The sequence below is a fragment of the Stegastes partitus genome, unplaced genomic scaffold (genome assembly GCF_000690725.1).
Source record: "Stegastes partitus isolate 25-593 unplaced genomic scaffold, Stegastes_partitus-1.0.2 Scaffold443, whole genome shotgun sequence".
NCBI lineage: Eukaryota > Metazoa > Chordata > Actinopteri > Pomacentridae > Stegastes > Stegastes partitus.
The window spans coordinates 429,359-448,992 of NW_007578174.1; the positions used below are offsets into that span (position 1 = coordinate 429,359).

Sequence of the window (19,634 nt, forward strand, 5' to 3'; positions counted from 1 at the left end):
GAAGAAGGTCAAGGATGCGTTGTCTCACACCAATCCTCCACTGTAGCTGCAGCCATCTTTCTGCAGTGTCACGAGGGGGCGTGGCTGGATTTTACAGCTCAGGCAGACCTGGGATCAGCAGATTACCAGCCTCTGAAATTAAGGTGCATGTAAAGTAATGAAATGAATGTAAAAGGTCAGTTCAGTTTTAGTTAAATGGCTACTAATTACAACATCTCAAGGCTCAAGTACTGAATACTAAGTATGCCGCTCCATTTACTCAAAAAAAAAAAAGAAGTTACTTAGAGACATATAGGACAAATAAGGGTAACAGACCGTAGCTGAAACATGCAGGAAGCGTCTGACATCCAGTCGACTAACAATCTGTCCCCAATCCCCTGTTTTCATAGGTAGCAGGAACTGGTTATAATTAGTTGTGGGAGGTGGGATGGGGAAGCAAGGCCAGCAGGCCAGCGAAATCAATAACCGAGCAGTAGCAAGCTGCCCATCCATCCTGTGGCTCCCATCCAACTAGACACTCAGGTCTCAGAGAGAGATGAAAGATAGCACGAAGGTTAGCCGTACATCATTCTCACATGCCTCAGCAAGATGGAAGGGAGCGCTCATATTTTCTCTCTAACGCACCAAGAGCGGCACACGGACTCGCACACGTGTTCACTCAACCAATAGGAGAAGCAACACGCACACACACACACGGAGTCATATTTTGTACTTGACGGATACAAATACCTGTCACGCTGGATATCTAATTGCTCAGATTTATGAGGATCATATTTTAAAAGGCAAGGTCTAATACTTTTGCACATCAACACATGCATCATCAGGCAGAAACACCAGTGGCGCTGTCCAATGTCAGTGCCTCCTCAGCGTAAGATGAAGTTAAAATATCTGTAGAAGATGCACAGGCAGAGCTCACACTCGTTAGGCAGCAGTGAAATCTGTTTTTGCATGTGTACAGAATGTTTCAGTAAGCCCTGGCTATATGAATACAGTTAGATAAATCAATAATGCCTTCTGATTTGATGTCACCTAGTCAATATAGTGATTTTTTTCTTCCACTTTAATCAGCTGCCTTGTGATCTGGTGGTCCTGTGTTCGATTTTAGCTGTTTCAGAAATTAAATAGTTATATTCAGGCTAAATATTTCACTGAAAATAAGTTGTCTCGGCACACATTTAGCATGCATGCGTGCACTTTACACGCTGACACAGCTCACTTGCTTTGTGCGGTCACAGAGGCGGAGGAGGGCCCTGTGACAGGAAATTAGAGGAGACACGATAGCAAAGGGAATTTTTCAAATGAGACTAAGGGACAAGACGGCATCGGTAACGCAGACGGAGATAATGACAAAAGGGGAGTGCTGAGCGAGGGAGAGGCCAGCGGAGCGTTTGAGGGAACAGTGGGAGGACAAGAGAAAGACTGTAATGATCCACTAACAGCAGAGCACATGCAGCTGGGACACCTCCGACAGACCTTAGGATTCACCATCACACGGGAACACACACACCACTGCATGCCTCAGACAGATAAGCGGCCACACTGCATTTCGAGGATAATGTGAGATGGATGTTGTCGTGCCGCTACGCATTACACACATTTGACATTTCGACTTAATGTCTCTTGAGGAAAGGATTTTTCTTTTTACGGGAGAGTGATGAGGAAAATATTTACCTAGTTGTGTTTTCACAGAGACCAAAAAAGGCTCTTTTTATTTCATCTCCAGTAGCTCCTGCACATAATAAACCTTCTTTGGAAACTCCATGTAACTGCACTCATTCATACACAAATGCGTTTGATTCAGCTTGCCTTGCACATCGTAGACTTTGCAGTTCAAGTAGCAGAATGGTGGAGAGCGGTAGTAACTCAACGTGCCTGGTGTGTTGGGCAGCATGAATCAAACGCTTACATTTAAAAAAAAAAAAAACGTATACGAATGCTCCTCTTTTACCAACCACGATGCTCTGACTAAACCCTGCCTTGATCCCTCTTGTGTTGTGTTTGTCTCAGACTGGGTCAAACTATCTTAGATTTTTTTTTTCTTTTTTTTTCTTTTAAGTTCTACTTTAGGAGCGCTTGATTCTGTGTTTGCCCAGACAGATTGTTGAACTGCTTTCTCTGCACCATTTCTCGATGAGCCTGTGAAATCAAGTGCACCTTAAGTAATCCAGAAGAAAAACAAACTCCTATTTTGACTCCTGCCTGGTGCAGACTGGATCAAAATAAACAGAAGTCCTCTTCAAATACATGAAGGAGAGATTGATTTATCTTGCTGGGCAGATTGCAATAAGTGGATGTGCCCCCAACAGTGCCCGCACACAGTAAATCAAACACTCCTTAGGTATTTGTTTGGTGTATGTCTTTGGGGGTTCTCCATCCCACAAAGTTGCCTCTTCCCTTGTGGCCCCAGTTGCTCTCCCTTTCACCGATTTGTCAGTAACTGGATGGATGTGAAACTACTAAATCACTATTGACCAGAGTGTGTAATTTTCAACACGCGTGTGTGGCAGGGACACACGATATCCACGTAAAGCAGTCGACAAAGTGTTGGAAATGACACACTTGTTTTTTAAAGAGCGAGTAAGCCTTTCTGAGCATTCATCACAGATCCGTGAACCGTACGCAGAGCGAGCACTTCCTACAAGGAGAGAACAACTTTATGGCATGAAAAGCGCCTTGTATGTAACCAAAAAAATATCCATGCATGTGTGTGTGTATGTACGCTTTCACGCGCCCTTTCTCCCGTGTGTCTGCGCACATTCACACACGCAACACTCAAACACACACACTCATGACATGACGTGTGTGTGTTTTACGTTCTCTATATCGGGTTGTTATTGTTTTGTGGCAGTGTTGGGTGCTGCTGCTGCGCACAGAGTGGAGGCTGAGGAGGAGGAGGAGGGGGAGGTGCTGGATAGACACAGATGTCTGTTGGCCCTGGCAGCGCTGCGACACGCCAAGTGGTTCCAGGTCGGCACCCACTCACTTCCTGTCTTCGTGCCCGATGCTTATTGTAGCCTGACGATTCACCCAGAGGGAAATACGCTCACTGACAGCTAACACTGTGGCGCTTATTATGCCCACTCAATTTAGAGTAATCGAGCAAATTAACACATTTTACTGACATAAATTTGAATTTTATACGTTGGCACTGTAACAGATAATTTGATAATTGAATGCACATAAGATTATAATTACAATAAATTACACATCGGTTCCAAAAAAATGCAGATTATCTGTCTTCCAAAGTGTATTTTTTTCTTATATTGCACTTTATATATATATCATTATAGATATATGAACTAGAAAAGGGTGAATGTAAGAAATATCGTAAAGCTACAAAAGCAATGGTTGATACTTGTTTTTCTTTTTGGCTATTATGTGAACCTGCCTGCTCTGTACAGTATGTCAATGCTTCCCTTTTGATTCTCCTCCCATACCCTTCCCCATCTATCTCCCGACTCACTTTATCTTACTGGAAAAAAAAAACAAAAAAAACAAACCTAAAAGCAAAATAAGACATCATTTAGAATGTATGTTTGTTCTGAAGAGTGAGACAAAACACAAAGAGAATTTGAGAGCAAACTGTGTTAGTAAGCTAAATTAAATATCCTCACTGTTGTAAATGAGTGTTCTCAGAGCTCACGCACAGTTCTAGACAGATACGATCGCTTCATAGTCACTGTGGCTTTGTGGTGTAAAGCAGGCTGTTATCTGTGTGTGTTTAAATTCTCCTGCACTCAGTTTGTACCTTCCTCTGCTTCTTTAATCGTCCTTCTTGCTTCCCTCCTCGTCCCTCTCAGGCTCGAGTGAACGGACTCAAGTCCTGCGTTATCGTTCTCAGGATACTAAGAGACATGTGCAATAGACACCCCGTCTGGGAACCTCTCAAGGGATGGGTGAGTCTTTTGCTGTAATTACCTGTGTTTGAGTGTTAATCTTGTAAAACGAGAAGAAAGTGTTCAGCCCTCGTGAACTTTTACACATTTTATTGTGATGTTCTGTTTTTTTAAACGCCCCGCGCCTCCTCGCTATAATTGAGTAGCCATATTTGTATTGAAGTTCTTTGAGATCCCTAAATGAACTGTGGGCTGTATAACGCTGAAGAACTCTGAAGGATTATAAAGCGAGATGAATTGGGTTTAGAGAGTATATTATGTAAATTAAAAGTTGTGGTAACAGATGGTGATAAATGTGTTGTCAGTCCAACACTTTCCACCAAGTTTAATTTCTCTGTCAGTGTAATTTCCCATACGTGCGTTTTGTGTGAAGGGGCTGGATACCTTTATTTGGCACATTTTCTTAATCGTTGCGTTCGTCTCTTGTTGCAGCCCTTAGAGCTCATCTGTGAGAAGGCCATCGCCACCTGCAACAGACCGCTCGGGGCAGGAGAAGCCCTGCGTCGTGTCATGGAGTGTCTGGCCTCAGGCATTCTGCTACCAGGTACGGTGTCACGCGTGTCGGATGCATGTTGAGGTCCGAGAATTCATACATGCATGTTTGAATGGAAATGCTTGGCATTGGTAGATGAGCCGAAACGTCGCGGCTCTGCTCGGCACATTTCTGTTAGAGAGGTCGAGTCATTATCGATGACCCAGTAGAGCACAGCTGTCTGAGGCGGGTCATCATTACCAGAGCATCTTAATTAGAAGCAGCTGAATAGCTTCTTCGCAAAATGTTATGCATCCTCGGGGAAAAACGTGTCTGCATAAAGCTGAGTTTTGTTTTATTAAGGTCCTACTTTAGAATGGAGTAGATTTTTAAAAACAGGAAAAAAGGTTTAACAAAATGCAAATAAAAACAGCTCATGTTTAATTCACGGGGGGGAGGAGGGGGAACGTATGCCACATAGGAATATTTATTCACCTGCAGGATATAAATTTAAAACAATTGTGGTGCAATTACAGGCTGCAGATTGGATTTTTCTCTGTCACTTTAATTGTCAGGATTTTCACTGTCACCTACGTCGTGGCAGTGAAGCCTAATTAAATGTTGCTGAGCTGCAGTGTCAGCGCGTAAATTGACAACATCTGACTTTGTGTGTGTGTGTGTGTGTGTGTCGTCTTCTGTCACATCCCCCAGGTGGTCCAGGTTTACACGACCCATGTGAGAAAGAGCCAACGAACACACTCGCCAACATGACCGACCAGCAGGCTGAGGCCATTACCTACAGCGCGCAGGTACACGCACACAATGCAGCGTAAAGAGAGTGTTGTTATCACCCAACCCTACTTGCCCCGAGCTGTCAGTGTGTGGGAATCAGTAAGCAACACGCCTATTACCAGACAGGAAGACCCCATCGCTACCCCAACCGCACCATCTGCATGCACGCACACATTCACGGGAGCGCACGGTGCTGCATTTTAATGATTGGTGTGGGAAACTATTGCCATTGCGAGCCATAAATCCATCGCTGACACCCCGAGGACAGTATTTGTGTGCATGCGGTGTGTGTGTGTGTGTGTGTGTGCGCGCTGTCATGTCCTCCTTCACGCACACACTCGAGCGAGCAGGGCAGCCTCTGAGCCGCATGGCTTAGTGAATCCTGCCGTCCATTTCCTTTGAAGGCAGCCTGAACGAGGCTGGAATGTCAATGGGGATAATTGTATTGGAGCAGATACAAGAGCAGATAGGAGAGAGGGAGCTGTTCTGTCAATGAGCTACACCAGGCGTCATGAATATCTGAGACACTCTACCTCCCTAATGGATTTATATTAGCAGAGCCACTGTGTGCCATTTGGTTGCGTTTCTGCTTGTGCGAGTGTGTACAGCAGATTGAGAATGATAACCGAACATAAAGACTTGCTCCGTGATTGTGCCTGCTGATGTCATTTGAGGTAAAGGAGAGAAGTTGAAGCACAGGGTCGCTCTGGTTTTGTTTGACTGCAGTTTTGATGCTGTGTGTTGCAAGATAGCGAGGTGTTTTGTTAGAAATAGGGCTGTAACTTCTGGATTTTTTACCATTGTGTATTAATCTTTGGATTATTTTATCAATTAGTCAATTAGAAAATGATGAAGAATGTCAATCAATGTTTCGTGAAGCCCAAGACGATGTCCTCGAATGTCTTGTTTTGTCCACAACTCAAATACATTCAGTTTACTGTCATGGATCAGCAAAAACAGAATTATTCAGAACCAATTTTCTTTAAGAATAATTCAAACCATCCATCCATCATCTATACACCACTTAATCTTCACTAGGGTCACAGGGGGCTGGAGTCTATCCCAGCTGACTCAGGGTGAAAGTAGGGGACACCTGGACAGGTCACCAGTCTATCACAGGGCTACACTTAGAGACAGACAACCAAGCACACTCACATTCACACCTACGGACAATTTAGAATCACCAATTAACCTCAACATGTTTTTGGACCTTGTGGGAGGAAGCCAGAGAACCAGGAGAGAACCCACGCTGCATGAGGAGAACATGGAGACTCCATGCAGAAAGATCCCGGGTGTCCTCACCGAGCCACCTTGCAGCCCCTAATTCAAAACAATTAATCAATTATCAGAATAGTTGACGATTTATTTGATGTCTTGCAACTAATTTATTAATCGATCATCAGTGCAACTGCATTAAGAAGCTTTTCTGTTCTTGCATATGTGCAAGTTTTCCCGTGTACTTCTGTGTCTGAATTAGGCCTTCATGAATGTTGCTACAACCTCTTTCTTCTGCTTTGTCCTGCCTTATTAATGCAGCTTTACTTCAAATTTAATGAACGCTCCACAACAGAATTTAAGAACAAAATGCACATTTCTAATGAGTGTCCGTTCTTGAAATACACACAAGGCTGTTGTTAAAACAGAATATCTGAATGCATGTCTGTGCAATTTTTCGACTGTGTGTAGCAAACTGCAAAGCTTAAAGTTGGTAATCATAGTGTGAAGGCTAGATAAAAAGCCTGCTCTGCATTTGTAATTTATGATTCAGTTAGAGGGTAAAATGTCTCAGGATAGTATTTAGACTTTTTAGAATTTTATTTAATTTGCATTAGCTTAACGGGTCCCTCCACCAGTTTTAGACATGAAACTCAGTGTGTGTGTTGTGAGACTACAGCTCAGTTGTGAAAACCGTTTCTCGGCTTAAGCTTGAGACCCTTAACAGAAAGAAGTTCTAGAGGCAGGTGGGGGAATAATGGGGAAAATAGCATCCAGCTTGAATGAGACGCAATACTAAATACTAACACTCTGGAATACTCATTCAGTGCTATTAGAGCAGCACATGTTTTGATTCTGTGAATGTCAAATCTGTCGATGTAGATTTCTGTTTCTCAGCTTTCCCTTGTTTTTCTTCCCCCCCCTTTGTGTGTGTTTTGCATTCAACAGCATGCTCTCAGACTCATGGCGTTCGGACAGATCTACAAGGTGTTAGAGATGGAGCCTCTTCCCTCAAATAAACCATCACAGAAATATCCTTGGTCTGATAAAGAAGGTGTGTACCTGTCCACCCGCCTGTCTGCTCAACTCTTATCCCTCGCGTTAGCCTCCGTGTGTGTGTCTCTATCTTTCATTCACACGTCCGCCTGTCGTTCTGTCTGCATGTACTTGATTATCCACCTTCTCTGGCTTTCAGTCTGCAGGTTTTTCACTCTCTCCGTCTGTCCGCCTCTTTTCTCACACGGACACTGTAAGATGGGTTCAGTTACAGTATCTGGGTCAGACAAGGGCTTGTCTAATCTCTTCACACTTGACATGACCTTTGTGGGTGTATAAGGTGTTTTTCTGCACCGGAGCACTAGCAGCAGCATCAATAAGCATCATTAAGCATCACAAAAAGTAGCTTCAAGGATGAGGTATGTTCTTTGTGCCTCCGATTTTTTTTCAGGACACCGTCTCCGGTGTCACAGCAAGGACGCGGCAGCCTTGATGAAATTGCTTTACGTTGCTTCACGCAGGAATCTTTCTGCTTTTTCTCACGTAAGAGGACACACAAATCTCATAAGATCTTGATCTGGCACATTTCCAAAGTGACTTTCATGGAAAATCGACTCAGGCATTTTGGTACCTCCTGATGCTGTCGTGGAAAGTTGCCAAAGCATTTGCAGATTACGGTGCATGTAGGAAAGGAGCTTATATGTCTTTCTCATTGTTTGGCTGTGTGCTGCTCGGCTGTTGGGTTCTGTTTATCTCACCGTCTCGCTGTGTTTCTGTCATACACAAGTGCCTTTGTGTATGTTCACATGAGCAGCTCTTATAGTCCGTGATTGATTAGTGAGTCCCTCTCCCTTTTAGGCTTGGGCTTGAAGAGGCCATATGAGGATGGAGCGATGGACGACAAGGACCTCATCAAGAAGATGAAGAGGAATCTGAGGAAAGGTACAAGAGCGGAGAAAAGAAACCACAATATCATGCTTTATACTCACTCTATGGTCCCTGGCCTCGATTTTTATCTGGCAGCTAGAAACAAAGGAAATGATTGAATTCAGAGCGCAGAGATACGAACACAGCCGATCTATCTTACACTTTCATTCATCGTTGAGTTATTGAGCTTTTTTTTTTTTTTGCATTCAAACCATTTAAAACAAAGCAGGGCGACTCTCTGGGATGAAAGTAGTAATATTCTGTCTTTGCGTCTCTTCTCGTGGTCTCTATTTTTTTCTTGTCTTTGTCTTTCTCGCTCCCTTCCACCCTCCTTTCATCCCTCAGAGGCAGATCAATAGTATTGATCGCCAACATTTTAGTAGGCCACCCAACCATCCCCAGATCTCTCTTCATACAAGGAGAAGATGATCCACAACTAATGGAGGCCAAGAGGCATTTTTTGATATTGGCAAACAGGAGAAAAGTGATTTAGGGAGAAATAAAATGGAAAGGCGCCTTTATTCATTGTGAAAACTGTTGGCCAGAGTGCCGGAAGCCCGTTAGAATCTGTGATTTATTATCTACATTATCTACAAATTTGTCCAATCTGTCTGACTTCAGCTGGATAATAGTTACACCCTGAGAAATAATATTAAATCTGCCCTAATTCACTGTACGTTGTGCTGCGACTCTCTCCCGTATATTTTTGCCGTAGTTCTGGACAGCAAAGCCATAGACTCCAACCAGCCAATGAACGCCCTGATGCGATTGAACCAGATCCGGCCGGGGCTGCAGTACCGCCTGCTGTCCCAGTCGGGGCCGGTTCACGCTCCGGTCTTCACCATGTCGGTGGATCTGGATGGAACCATTTACGAGGCGTCCGGATCCTCCAAGAAGACCGCCAAGCTGCACGTTGCCGTCAAGGTAAGAAAAGGGAGTGAAGCAGGAGAATGATGGCTAACTAGACTGTCTGATGTGCTCTTTTAATCGTCTCAGTTTATTATGGGCATCTACATAATAGAGAAATTAAATATGTCCCGCCAAGAAAAAAAAAAAGATGAATCTTTTTTGGCTGCCAGAGGAACTTTCTAGGCTCCGACTGCTGCCAAACCGCTGTGTATCCACGAATATGTTTTTGTCTGTGTATGCCTTTCGGTGTGTGTGTGTCTGTTTGTGTGTGTCAGGAAAGATGGAGGTGGGCAAATCCATGTAATCCCAAAGTGGTTGTGAACAAAGAGGCTCTCCAGAGCACAGAGCTGGGATAATCCGCTATCCGCTCCATTCCCATAAAAGGCTCTTTCTCCCTATCTGTCCCCCTTTTTTCTATTCTCCTTCTCACTCACTTTCCTTCTCCCCTGTGCTCACCTTTTGATCTCTCTCTCTGTCCCTCAGTCTTTTCTCTCCATCACCTGTTTTCTCTCTCACACACTCTCCCACTATAGTGCCGGTGACACAATCACCTATTTGGGTCAAAAACTTGTCACTCTGGCTTTCTTCTCTGTCTGGATTCTGTTTGCCGCTCTGCGTGCTGTCGAGGACTTACAGTAGCGTGATGTGACTCTGTTCAGCCGGCGTATTGTGAGGCCTTTACTGTACCCGTAGTGTGAATTACAGTAGACTTTGCCACATAAATGTATGCAGTACGTTGCAATGTTGCTTCTTCTAGCAGAGATTTTTGAGAAAATAGATAATTTATTGTCGTTACATGGTTGATTGGGGACATTTTCATTCAGCTAGCCTAATTACAGTGATAAGGATATATGATGATGATTATGACAATGATAAATATAATGATACATTAAGAGATTATTTAAACCCTGTGGAAATTGCGAGACAATGTTGTTCTCTTTGGAGTTTTTTACTTGGAGCTTGTTTTGTTGGTTTCTTGTGTTAGTGAGTCTCAATTTGGAGTCACAACTGCCAGACAAGGACATAAATTCCAATTTAATTTTAAAAAAACAAAACAGAAACAACATATTTTAGCTGTAATCATTACAACAACAACAAAAAAAGTTAAAATTAAAATAATCTATTTGCACGTTTCAACCACCTCCAGGGAAACTGGGAGTCACAAGTGTGTGCCACCCTTTTTTGGGGGATCAGAGGCCCTCCAGTCGGATCTTTGCAAATGGCTATTAGGCTGAAACCCATTAAGAATTCTATCTTGGACATCCTCCTTTTTAGCTTCAGTTTTTTTTCTGTTTTTTTGTTTTATCTGCCTCGTAAATCCCACCCTGTTCTCACCGTTCTTTTTCCTTCATCATCGCCTCCCCTCTCAAGGTCCTCCAGGCGATGGGCTACCCGACAGGTTTCGACTCAGACCTGGACCCCATGAGTTCAGACGAGAAGTCGGACGGCGAGGGGAAGAGCGAGACGTCCTCACACACAAGCAATAACCCAACACACTCCTCGGACAGTTCTAACACGCTGGAGGTGAGAACGGAGAAGCCTGTGTTAATATGAATGCATACACTGAGTTAAAATGCCTTTTTAAAAAAAAAAAAAAAAGTCTGGAGCGGTTTAAGTATAAGCTGTTAAAGCATAATAGGAAGCTGCTGTGTTTTAAGAACATGAAAGGTACCTAAGCTCAGTTAAATCTTGCTCGATGTTTCCAGTCATGCTCTGCTAATCCCACTTGAAGCCTGTGACATTTTTTTTTGCATATCATTCTCCATCTGTGGTGTGTTTTCTAATAAGGCGATGACGGTGCTTTTAAATGACGTTGCTTTAATATTTTTTCCTCCTAAGGTGCGAACTCAGGGTCCCATACTGACGGCGAGTGGGAAGAATCCTGTCATGGAGCTAAACGAGAAGAGACGAGGCCTCAAATACGAGCTCATCTCTGAAAGTGGAGGCAGCCATGACAAACGCTTTGTTATGGAGGTGAGAGATTCACGGTCGCAGACACACTGAAACAGAAACATTTACACAACCGTGAAGCGACAGCATGTAAACAAAATAATAAAGGAATTTGTTTTAGTTTCACACACACTCACTCCCATGCACTTTATCCAGAGGCAGACACACACAGAGTGGCTAAAATACTCACTCAAACCAGGCTGATCACCCGGTAGAGTCAATCAGTCAACTGGGTTCCTGAGGCAGGCCTGCTCTCTGTGGGGTGTGTTGTTTTCCGACATGCCTGGCTGCTCCATCGCTCTGCTGATTGATTAGCAGGCCTGCTTGACAGCAGGGCATCACTAAACAAGCTGTCCTGTTCAGCGAGACTCGCTGGCTGAGGCCCTGATAAACACACGGGTTTGGGGCTAGATTGCTTTGTGATTGTTGGCTTTGATGGAACTGAAACATAAGAAGGTGTGACCTCTAATAGAAAGGACTACAGCAATAATAAGAATAGAGAATCCGTTGTGGAAAAATACCTAGATGTCCAAAATACCGAGTGATTCTTTTGTCTAGCCATGAAGCGCATTTTATTCAATACTTAACATTCTGTTTGTTTGTTTGCCAGGTGGAGGTTGATGGACAGAAGTTTCGTGGGGCAGGCCCCAACAAAAAGGTAGCAAAGGCCAGCGCTGCTCTAGCGGCTCTGGAAAAACTCTTCTCCGGTCCCAACGCAGCTGCTAACAAGAAAAAGAAGATATTGCCTCAGGTAAGGAGACATAAACGGTGCAGACACAGAGGGCACTGCTTTTACTGAGCGTGTAACAGACCATCACACCACTCTCTTTATGTTATCTGTGAGAGCCACTAAACCCCTTTTCTGATCGCTGCTGTGAAGCTGAGGGACAGTTTGTGCACTCTGTTCACCCATCAGTGATCGATACGGCTGTGTTTAACAAGTTTTAACAAGTTTAGCGGATCAATACTTTGCAGTTATCGGATCACCTCTCCTCCACTTATTATGTCAATAAGGCGCGATGCTAACAGCTTTGTGAAAAATGAGGCTCATAATGCATCACAACGTGGTCTGGGTTTGATTTCACATCTCGCGTGCACATGCAGACACACACAGCTGGGTGTCTTTGTTTTCAACCACTGCACAGTGTCTTTAGTGTCTATTTTAAGCACACTAACATATGATGTGCTCCTGTTCAGACTAAAGGAGCCCTGGCAGCGGCGGCGGCAGCCTCAGCAGTAGCAGCTCAGGTAGCCAGAGGGAGAGGAAGAGCAGCACTCGCACGAGGAGCCTTCGTCAGTGCAGCTGCACCTGGATATGTCACGCCAGGTACTGAGAGAGTAGCATGTGTGTGTCTGTTTATCTGAGACAATGAGCAGCGTTGCCATATTGTAGATAATGTAAACGCACCAAGTGTCCTTCTTAGTAGATTGAATGAAACTTTTCTGGTTGTGTTTATTTTCACAAAGGTGAAATTTAAATATTGATGTTGGTGTCATAGTTAGCAGTAGTGTTGTATGTTTAGTTTTTTGTTATGGTGTGTTGGAGGTCATTTTGGTCTCTTTAAAAAGAGGGGAAGTATAAAAAACTCAACTCACAGCTAATGTATTATAGCGTCATTCTAATATATATGAAGTAATATCAGATCCAAGAGAGTTTCATCCACACTCCAAACCCTTTTTTTACTACAGTACAGACTTGTTTCTCTTTTCTGTGCAATATTTTCTATACATTTTAATTTTGACGTGACGGTTTGTGCAGCGTCGGCATTTCCTGACATTTTCCGCTGCTTTCGGCACATTTTTTTCTGCGGTAAATAAACATTCACTTTGTCCCTCCAGCTGCAGTGGAAATACCACCGGCTTTCACTGCAACCTGCAGGACGGGACACAGCGATCGCGTTCATGCTGTCAACGTGACTGTCTGAGAACTGAAAAGAACAGAAAATTATGCAGCAATTGCCCACTCATTATCTCTGATTTTTTTTGTTTCTGGTCCCTCGTTTGTGTTTTGATCAGAGTTTTGTACATTTGCTGTGAGTTATGGTTTGGATTGTTGTTTATGTGTTTTATGAAGGAGCGCAGATTCCACTCAGGACTCTCGTTCTGAACCAGCTGCTCCCTGATAAGCTTCACGACGGCCAAAACACTCATCCTACTGAAGATGCTGAAAAGTGTAGCTTGGAATTAAATGAGTGCGGAATTGAATTAGACCCTGTAACCTCTTTCCCAACAGGCTTTGGGACACCGTATGGCTACAGCCCTGCTGCAGCAGCTGCTCCTGCGTACGGTACGTGCTTCCTGCCCGTCCTCTGCTCATCATTTCTGCCTCCTTTTCCCATCTGTAACCTTCTTCTCTCCCTAACCATTTGTAGCTAGATTAAGGAGTCTGGAATAGGTTTATGTTACACCTCCAACCCCTTCTCCACTTCTGCTTTTTGCATTAATTTCCATTTCTTGAAATTACTCTCAAACTCGATCCCACTTTACTCCAAGTTTCAGTGATTGACAGTGAATTCAGTGATGAAGCTTAAACTGCTCTTTGTTGGCGTGCTTCAGTCCGATCTGTCCGTGCTTTGGCTAATTCTCCATTCACCCTTTGTTTCCTAATGTGCTCGTTGCCTTTCACTCCCACATCTTTTATGGTTGGACCCGCTCTAGTTAGCGACGTGCCGTTGTCTGTCTCAAGCTCTGATCTACAATCTTACTAAAGCTGATCACGAACGCCTCGCATTTAACTTGCTATACAGTCGCTCCTGGACTCACATTAACCTGGACACGCCGTCTCTGCTGCCTCCTCTCTGTTCAGGATATGAGAACGCGTAGTTCCTCATTTTGCCCGCTGTTTTGAGGACAGGGTGGCAGCGCAGCTTTACCACTGCAGCACTGCTCCTGTCATGTAACTGCTGCAGAGGCGTTTCCGTGTCCTGACTGCTAGTTACCGAGCTCCTACACGCAAACAGAAATTAAAGACGTTTACAGGCGAAAATTTATTCCGGTCTGACCTTTAGCAGGATGGCTGTTGGAGCAGAATTTCCCTCCATACGTCGGACTGTCACACACAGTAATGTTTACCTCAACAGTCGCAGCCTTGTGTAGTGTATTTACACATGTAGCATTAGGGGGCCTCCCTGTCCATCCTACAGCCTGCGGTTTGAATGGGTCTTATGTGCTGGGAGAAACCGGTCTGGGGCCCCAGGCCGACATTTAGTACCCCCCTGAGACCCCTGGATATGAAGCGCGCCTCAGTTTATGAGAACTGGAACTCAGCGTTAGCTCAGGGTGTTTCGTTTCCCCGTCACTTCGTACATGTTATTGTGACAGCTATGCTCGCTGAAGTAATCTGGATTTACTGCCACATTCAGGTAGCTCTGATTGCTTAACCTCTGAACTCTTCAGCATTTTAAGCTCCAGTTACGATTTTGACTCACTGTGGGCTCATTTTTTACTGGAAATTGCACAACCATGACTCAGAACTATCTTTATGCAGAACAACAAACTCATCATAAATCAACTCATCAACAGTTTCCCTGAGGTTTCCACCAAAGGGATCAATAAAGTTCTGTTCTATTCTATTCTAAATAACAAGAAGACAATTAACATGCACAACATTTTTTCAAGTGCCAGAACTATGAAAACGAAGACATTTACTTCAGTTATTTTACCGCTTATACATTTAAATTGTTTCCACACCGTGTCTCGTACATGTTCTGTGTGAACTCAGCCTGCAGTTCAGCCCAGTTGATCCAAAAAGTCCCAAAAAGTTTTGCTAAGGGACTGTTGCAGTTTCATTACTCGTGGCTTCTCAGTTGCATTGAGGAGAATTTTTTGCTTTTTTCAGAATCTGATTCATGCAGAATGTGATTTTTTTCAAACCCGACATAATACAAATGATTTTAATGAAAAATCACGAATTGAAGCTTGAATGAGGATCATTTTCCCGACAGATAATTAGTTCAAGAAGGATTGGAAAGTTGAAAATCCAGTGTTTGGTTCTGCTTTTGCAGTTTCTGGCTCTGATAAATCGTGTGAATTTATTTATTTTTTTTTAAGATGAAACGTCTTTTAAACCTGTCAGTGGGTTTTTCTGCATTCAAAGGGTCAGCGGCTCGCTTTGAACCGCAAAATAAACAAACAGGTGATTCAGTGTCACGTATCTTCGATGACGCATACATCGTGGCACTCCGTGAGCACCTCTGCCCTGTTACTCATCAGCTCGTGTCACGCATCCTGGTGGGTGATCGTTGGGAGTTCAGTCCTCGGCCCTGAGCTTTAACCGGAGCTGTCACCTCCCACAGGTTCTGTAGGTAGCAAGTCAAGTCCAGTTCACGTTAGAAAACATAAACCTGAGAGTTCTGTTCAGACAGAGGATGGAAAAGTTTTCATACTGCATGATTCCCAACATGTGTCTCAAACATATAACGCAAAACACAAAAAGTTCTAAACATCCCATTGACCTGCTGTTACAGTGGAAATCGATTTTTATCTCATTTTGCGTCCTGTAGATTTAATGCGGCGCTGCAGACGAGGAGCTTTGCGTTTGCAATTGAGGAAAAGGCTCTTTATTTGTTCACACCGACCGGATTGTAAATATGAAAATCCACTTTCAGATTAACCAAAAAGTCTGTGACAAAGTACACGATGCTGAAAAGTATGTGGGTCAGCCACAGAGGGGCTTAGCTCCCAGTCAGACAGGAGAACAAATGCGCAAGAAAACACCGAGAACTGCTCCCTAATATTTCTGATAACACGCTTCCATCCTGTTTCCTTGCTTTTCTCCCTTCGCTCCGCTTTGCTGCTTTGGGATTCCTTCAAGGCAAATATTCGATATTCTCGGCAGGACTCGCTGGAACACACTCCAGAACGTTACCTCATAGAACACAGAACGTTGCATCACACGGCAGCATACAAAATGATGCCATAGAACTTAGAACACACAACTTTGTATTATAGTTTACAGAACATTAAATTAGAGACACAAAATTCTATCATAGACAACCTGATACTAATGATGACAGATCTTTAGATCATAGAACAAATAACTTTATATTATTGAAATATTAGAGCCAAGAACATATAACATCGTATAACACAATGTTATGTGTTCTATGACATAACATCGTATAACACAATGTTATGTCATAGAACACAGAACATTAGAACATAGAACACTCAACCTAATACCATAGAGCACAAAGCACAAGATCACAGAACACACAGTCTTGTTTCAGAAACCATGAAACATTAAATTGTTGAACTTTTTATTACAGGCTCACATCAAACATAAAACATGATGTAACTACTATCATATGTGATGTCATCAGACACAGACTCTTATACTACGTTCTGCAGAACATCAGACCAGAGAACGTTATATCTCAGACCTCTGAGTGGTTCATTTACTGCAGTATCTGCTGCAGAACAGTAAACAAAACAGCTTCTCCTTTGCTCCCCTTTATCAAAGGATCGTTCCAGTTTATTACAGCTCAGTTCCTAATTTCGTAGCGCTGGACGTCCTTCTTCTCGTTAATATTAACTCACCAGTTCAGTTATTGAGATCTGCGAATGTGGTTCTGTGATTAAAAGAACAAATCTTCAGGAGAGTCAAACTGATTTGAAATTTAAAAAGAGTAACAGCTTCTACTCTCTGTGAAGGCTGCATACAGCAGCACAGGATCGTTACTGTTATTTAGGTTGTGCTGACTTGTAGTTTAATCTGTGTGTTTCCAACCCGTCTGACTGACTGCTTCTGTTCTTCTTCACCCTGCTGGTCGCCATATTCCAGATCTCAGTGATTAACTTTGGTTATAAAAGCAATGTTCTCATAATCATTTAACCTGATAGAAGTTGTACCTTGTAGGAAACTAAAATTAGTCTGTAGCCGTTTGTTTCCTCCTTTCCGACTGTCCTCTCTCTTGTTCTCGGCTCCTCTAACCACTAATGGAGGCTGTCACCTCGTGCACACATTCCTGCCTGTTCTCACACACTTACACTCCCCCCTCTGGGGTCCTGCTTGTCTAGCGCCAGGCCTGTTTGTTGGACACACACAGTGTGAGTAGTGAGCATAGGAACTCGTGGTTATTTGTTGCCCAGGACTCATGCAGAGCTATGCTCTTCTCATGTCTCCCCTCTAGGTTTGCCCAAGAGAATGCTTCTGTTGCCTGTCATGAAAGTGCCCGCCTACCCCGTCCCCCACTACCACTTCTTTTAGCACAGGAGACACACAAACCAAATGCACCTAGACGTTTTCTAGAAGGGAAACTCAGTCTGTTCTTTTCTACACTGTCAGTGATGAAGAGAGGATTAAGGACTTGAGCTGAAGATTTTTAAAAGCGCTTTTTTTTTGTTTGTTTGTTTGTTTGCATTTTTTTTGTTTTCTTTTCTTACTGTTTCCAAAACTTTTATGAAATATATATATTAAAAAAAAAACAAAAAAAAAACAGCTGCAGGTTTAAGTTCTTAAGAGATAAAGAAAAACTTGAAGGATTTGTACTGTGAATTGTTACCTCATGCTTTGAGTCTAAATTATATACCGTCTATCAGCCTTTTGTTATGTTGTTCATTCTTTGCTAAGAAGAGGGTATCCTTTGCAATATGACACACACGACACGCATATTCTGTGTAAGAAGAAAATAATAATGTGAGCTGTGTGAAGGATGTATAGGAATAAAAGAGTAATGCTGAAAAAATGAATAAAGTTTATCTCCAATAAAAGCTGAGCGCTGCCTGTCGTATATATCTGATTTAAAGGCTTTCAGCTAATAAGAGATGTGATGCAGCGGCGCCTCTTCGTTTGCTTTGAGCTGGATTTGTTCTGTTCGGAGCAGCTGTGTTGCCCAACACGTAGAAAGATTTATCCGCTCTTCAAACCTGCACACGGCGCTGTCACCTGAGACTATTTGAGCATCAAGCTTTAATATTCCGCCCTCATACATCGGCACAGATTGAATTTCAGTCTTCCCACATACCTCAGCACCTCCAGTTACGTCCTTTGACCTTCAGCTTATAGATATTCAGGGAAAACGGCGAGAAGACAAAGGGTGAATTAGAAAGCTCTGCCTGCTTAGATCCTCTGTCTTGCATTCAGCCGCACGATCTCATTACTGTACGTGGATTAGTAGTTGGCAGGTTTCACAGCAATTACCTACAGTACATATGGAGAGCTTTTATTTGTTGTCATGTACAGTGAACCGGCCAACTGCAGCCCTTTTGCGGCAGAATCGCATTTAAAGCAGAATTTATTGGCATGAACTGGTGTCAAAATAATAAATATTAATCCTACCCAGACAGCAGCGTTGTGGAGCCGTTAAAACTTAATGTCGCTCACAAACATTCAGAGAGAGAATCAACACTGTCGGTGTTTTTTTTATGTTGCTTTTATTTCATTATTTTAGCGTCATTGCTGTATTTGTTGTGTTTGCTCATGTTTTCCCTGAACGCTGAGAAACCAGATCCAGCTGAGTCACTGAAACCTTGATCCCAGTGATCCAAAGATTCACGATAAGATGATCTAAAATTGCAGGTTAAAAAAAAAAAAACAAGTAACAGGAAAAAGAGGAATAGTGCTAAAAAAAAAAAAGGAGAAACCCATCAACATACCAGTCAAAGGTCAGTGGCAGTCGAGACAGAGTTACGCTGGGCCTTCACCACGTCTCGGTCGTCCAACCAGCGAGCGATAACCCTGCGATGACGTCTCCATGGTTACGGCTATGAGGCGCAGCCATTGGATGAGAGGACCCAATGTCTTGTCCAATGGTTGGTTGTTATAAATCTAATTTTTTGTGTTCACCAGAACTTTACTTCAATCTCACAGGATTGAAGATTATTTCCACCTGTTTCATTTTGTGTATTTTATGTTTTTTTTTCCTCTGTGTTGTTTTTTGGTTGAGTTGGTTTTAACGCACATGAAGCCCCACAGAGAATATTTACTGTCAAGAAACGGCTTCCTTGTGTCTCATCTCATTTCCACTCTGCCTGATCTTCCTCTGTACCAATGTTTGAGTGAATGTTTTTCAGCTCCTGTTGTATATCAATGACCCGAGTAGGTGTAAGTGTTAGAAGAATTGTTTGACATTTAGAGAAATGTGCTTATTAGCTTTCTTTTAAACGGTTAGCTTAGCATAAAGACTGCAAGCGATGGGAAACAGCTAGCCTGGCTAAGCTGGGAAACTCACAAGATAGATGGATAGATTTATTTAAAAAGAAACTGAAGCAGCAGAGACCAAAATACCACGACTGTCAGTTCATAGCGTCGGTCGGTCAAACTCCATTGAGTCTACATTTCTGCTAATGCTACCATTAGCTTCAAATTTAGTTTTGCCCTCCCTGCTGAGGGAGTACGCATTTCTTTCCAACCCAGCATCTCCAGATTGTAGCAAAAGCAATTTATAATAAATTTTACCAGGGTTATTTTCTCTGAAAGTTGCCCCCAGAAGACAGAGTTTCTCACAGTGTGACTTAAACTCCCCGTGGATAAGCAG

General features: G+C 43.1%; 1 protein-coding gene across 2 annotated transcripts in view; it reads left to right on the forward strand.

Annotated features, from left to right (window-relative positions):
- strbp (spermatid perinuclear RNA binding protein) overlaps nucleotides 1-17,869 on the forward strand; it is an 85,742-nt gene extending 67,873 nt beyond the window's left edge. For both annotated transcript variants that reach the window (XM_008286234.1, XM_008286233.1), the window contains exons 7-19: nucleotides 2,849-2,967; nucleotides 3,801-3,896; nucleotides 4,329-4,440; nucleotides 5,080-5,177; nucleotides 7,324-7,429; nucleotides 8,230-8,313; nucleotides 9,014-9,222; nucleotides 10,579-10,731; nucleotides 11,047-11,181; nucleotides 11,768-11,908; nucleotides 12,355-12,484; nucleotides 13,391-13,444; nucleotides 17,289-17,869. In XM_008286234.1, the coding sequence (XP_008284456.1) occupies nucleotides 2,849-2,967; nucleotides 3,801-3,896; nucleotides 4,329-4,440; nucleotides 5,080-5,177; nucleotides 7,324-7,429; nucleotides 8,230-8,313; nucleotides 9,014-9,222; nucleotides 10,579-10,731; nucleotides 11,047-11,181; nucleotides 11,768-11,908; nucleotides 12,355-12,484; nucleotides 13,391-13,444; nucleotides 17,289-17,365 (1,514 nt within the window). In that variant the 3' untranslated portion in view covers nucleotides 17,366-17,869. The remainder of the gene's footprint in view (nucleotides 1-2,848; nucleotides 2,968-3,800; nucleotides 3,897-4,328; nucleotides 4,441-5,079; nucleotides 5,178-7,323; nucleotides 7,430-8,229; nucleotides 8,314-9,013; nucleotides 9,223-10,578; nucleotides 10,732-11,046; nucleotides 11,182-11,767; nucleotides 11,909-12,354; nucleotides 12,485-13,390; nucleotides 13,445-17,288) is intronic.
- The last annotated feature ends 1,765 nt before the right edge of the window (nucleotides 17,870-19,634 follow it).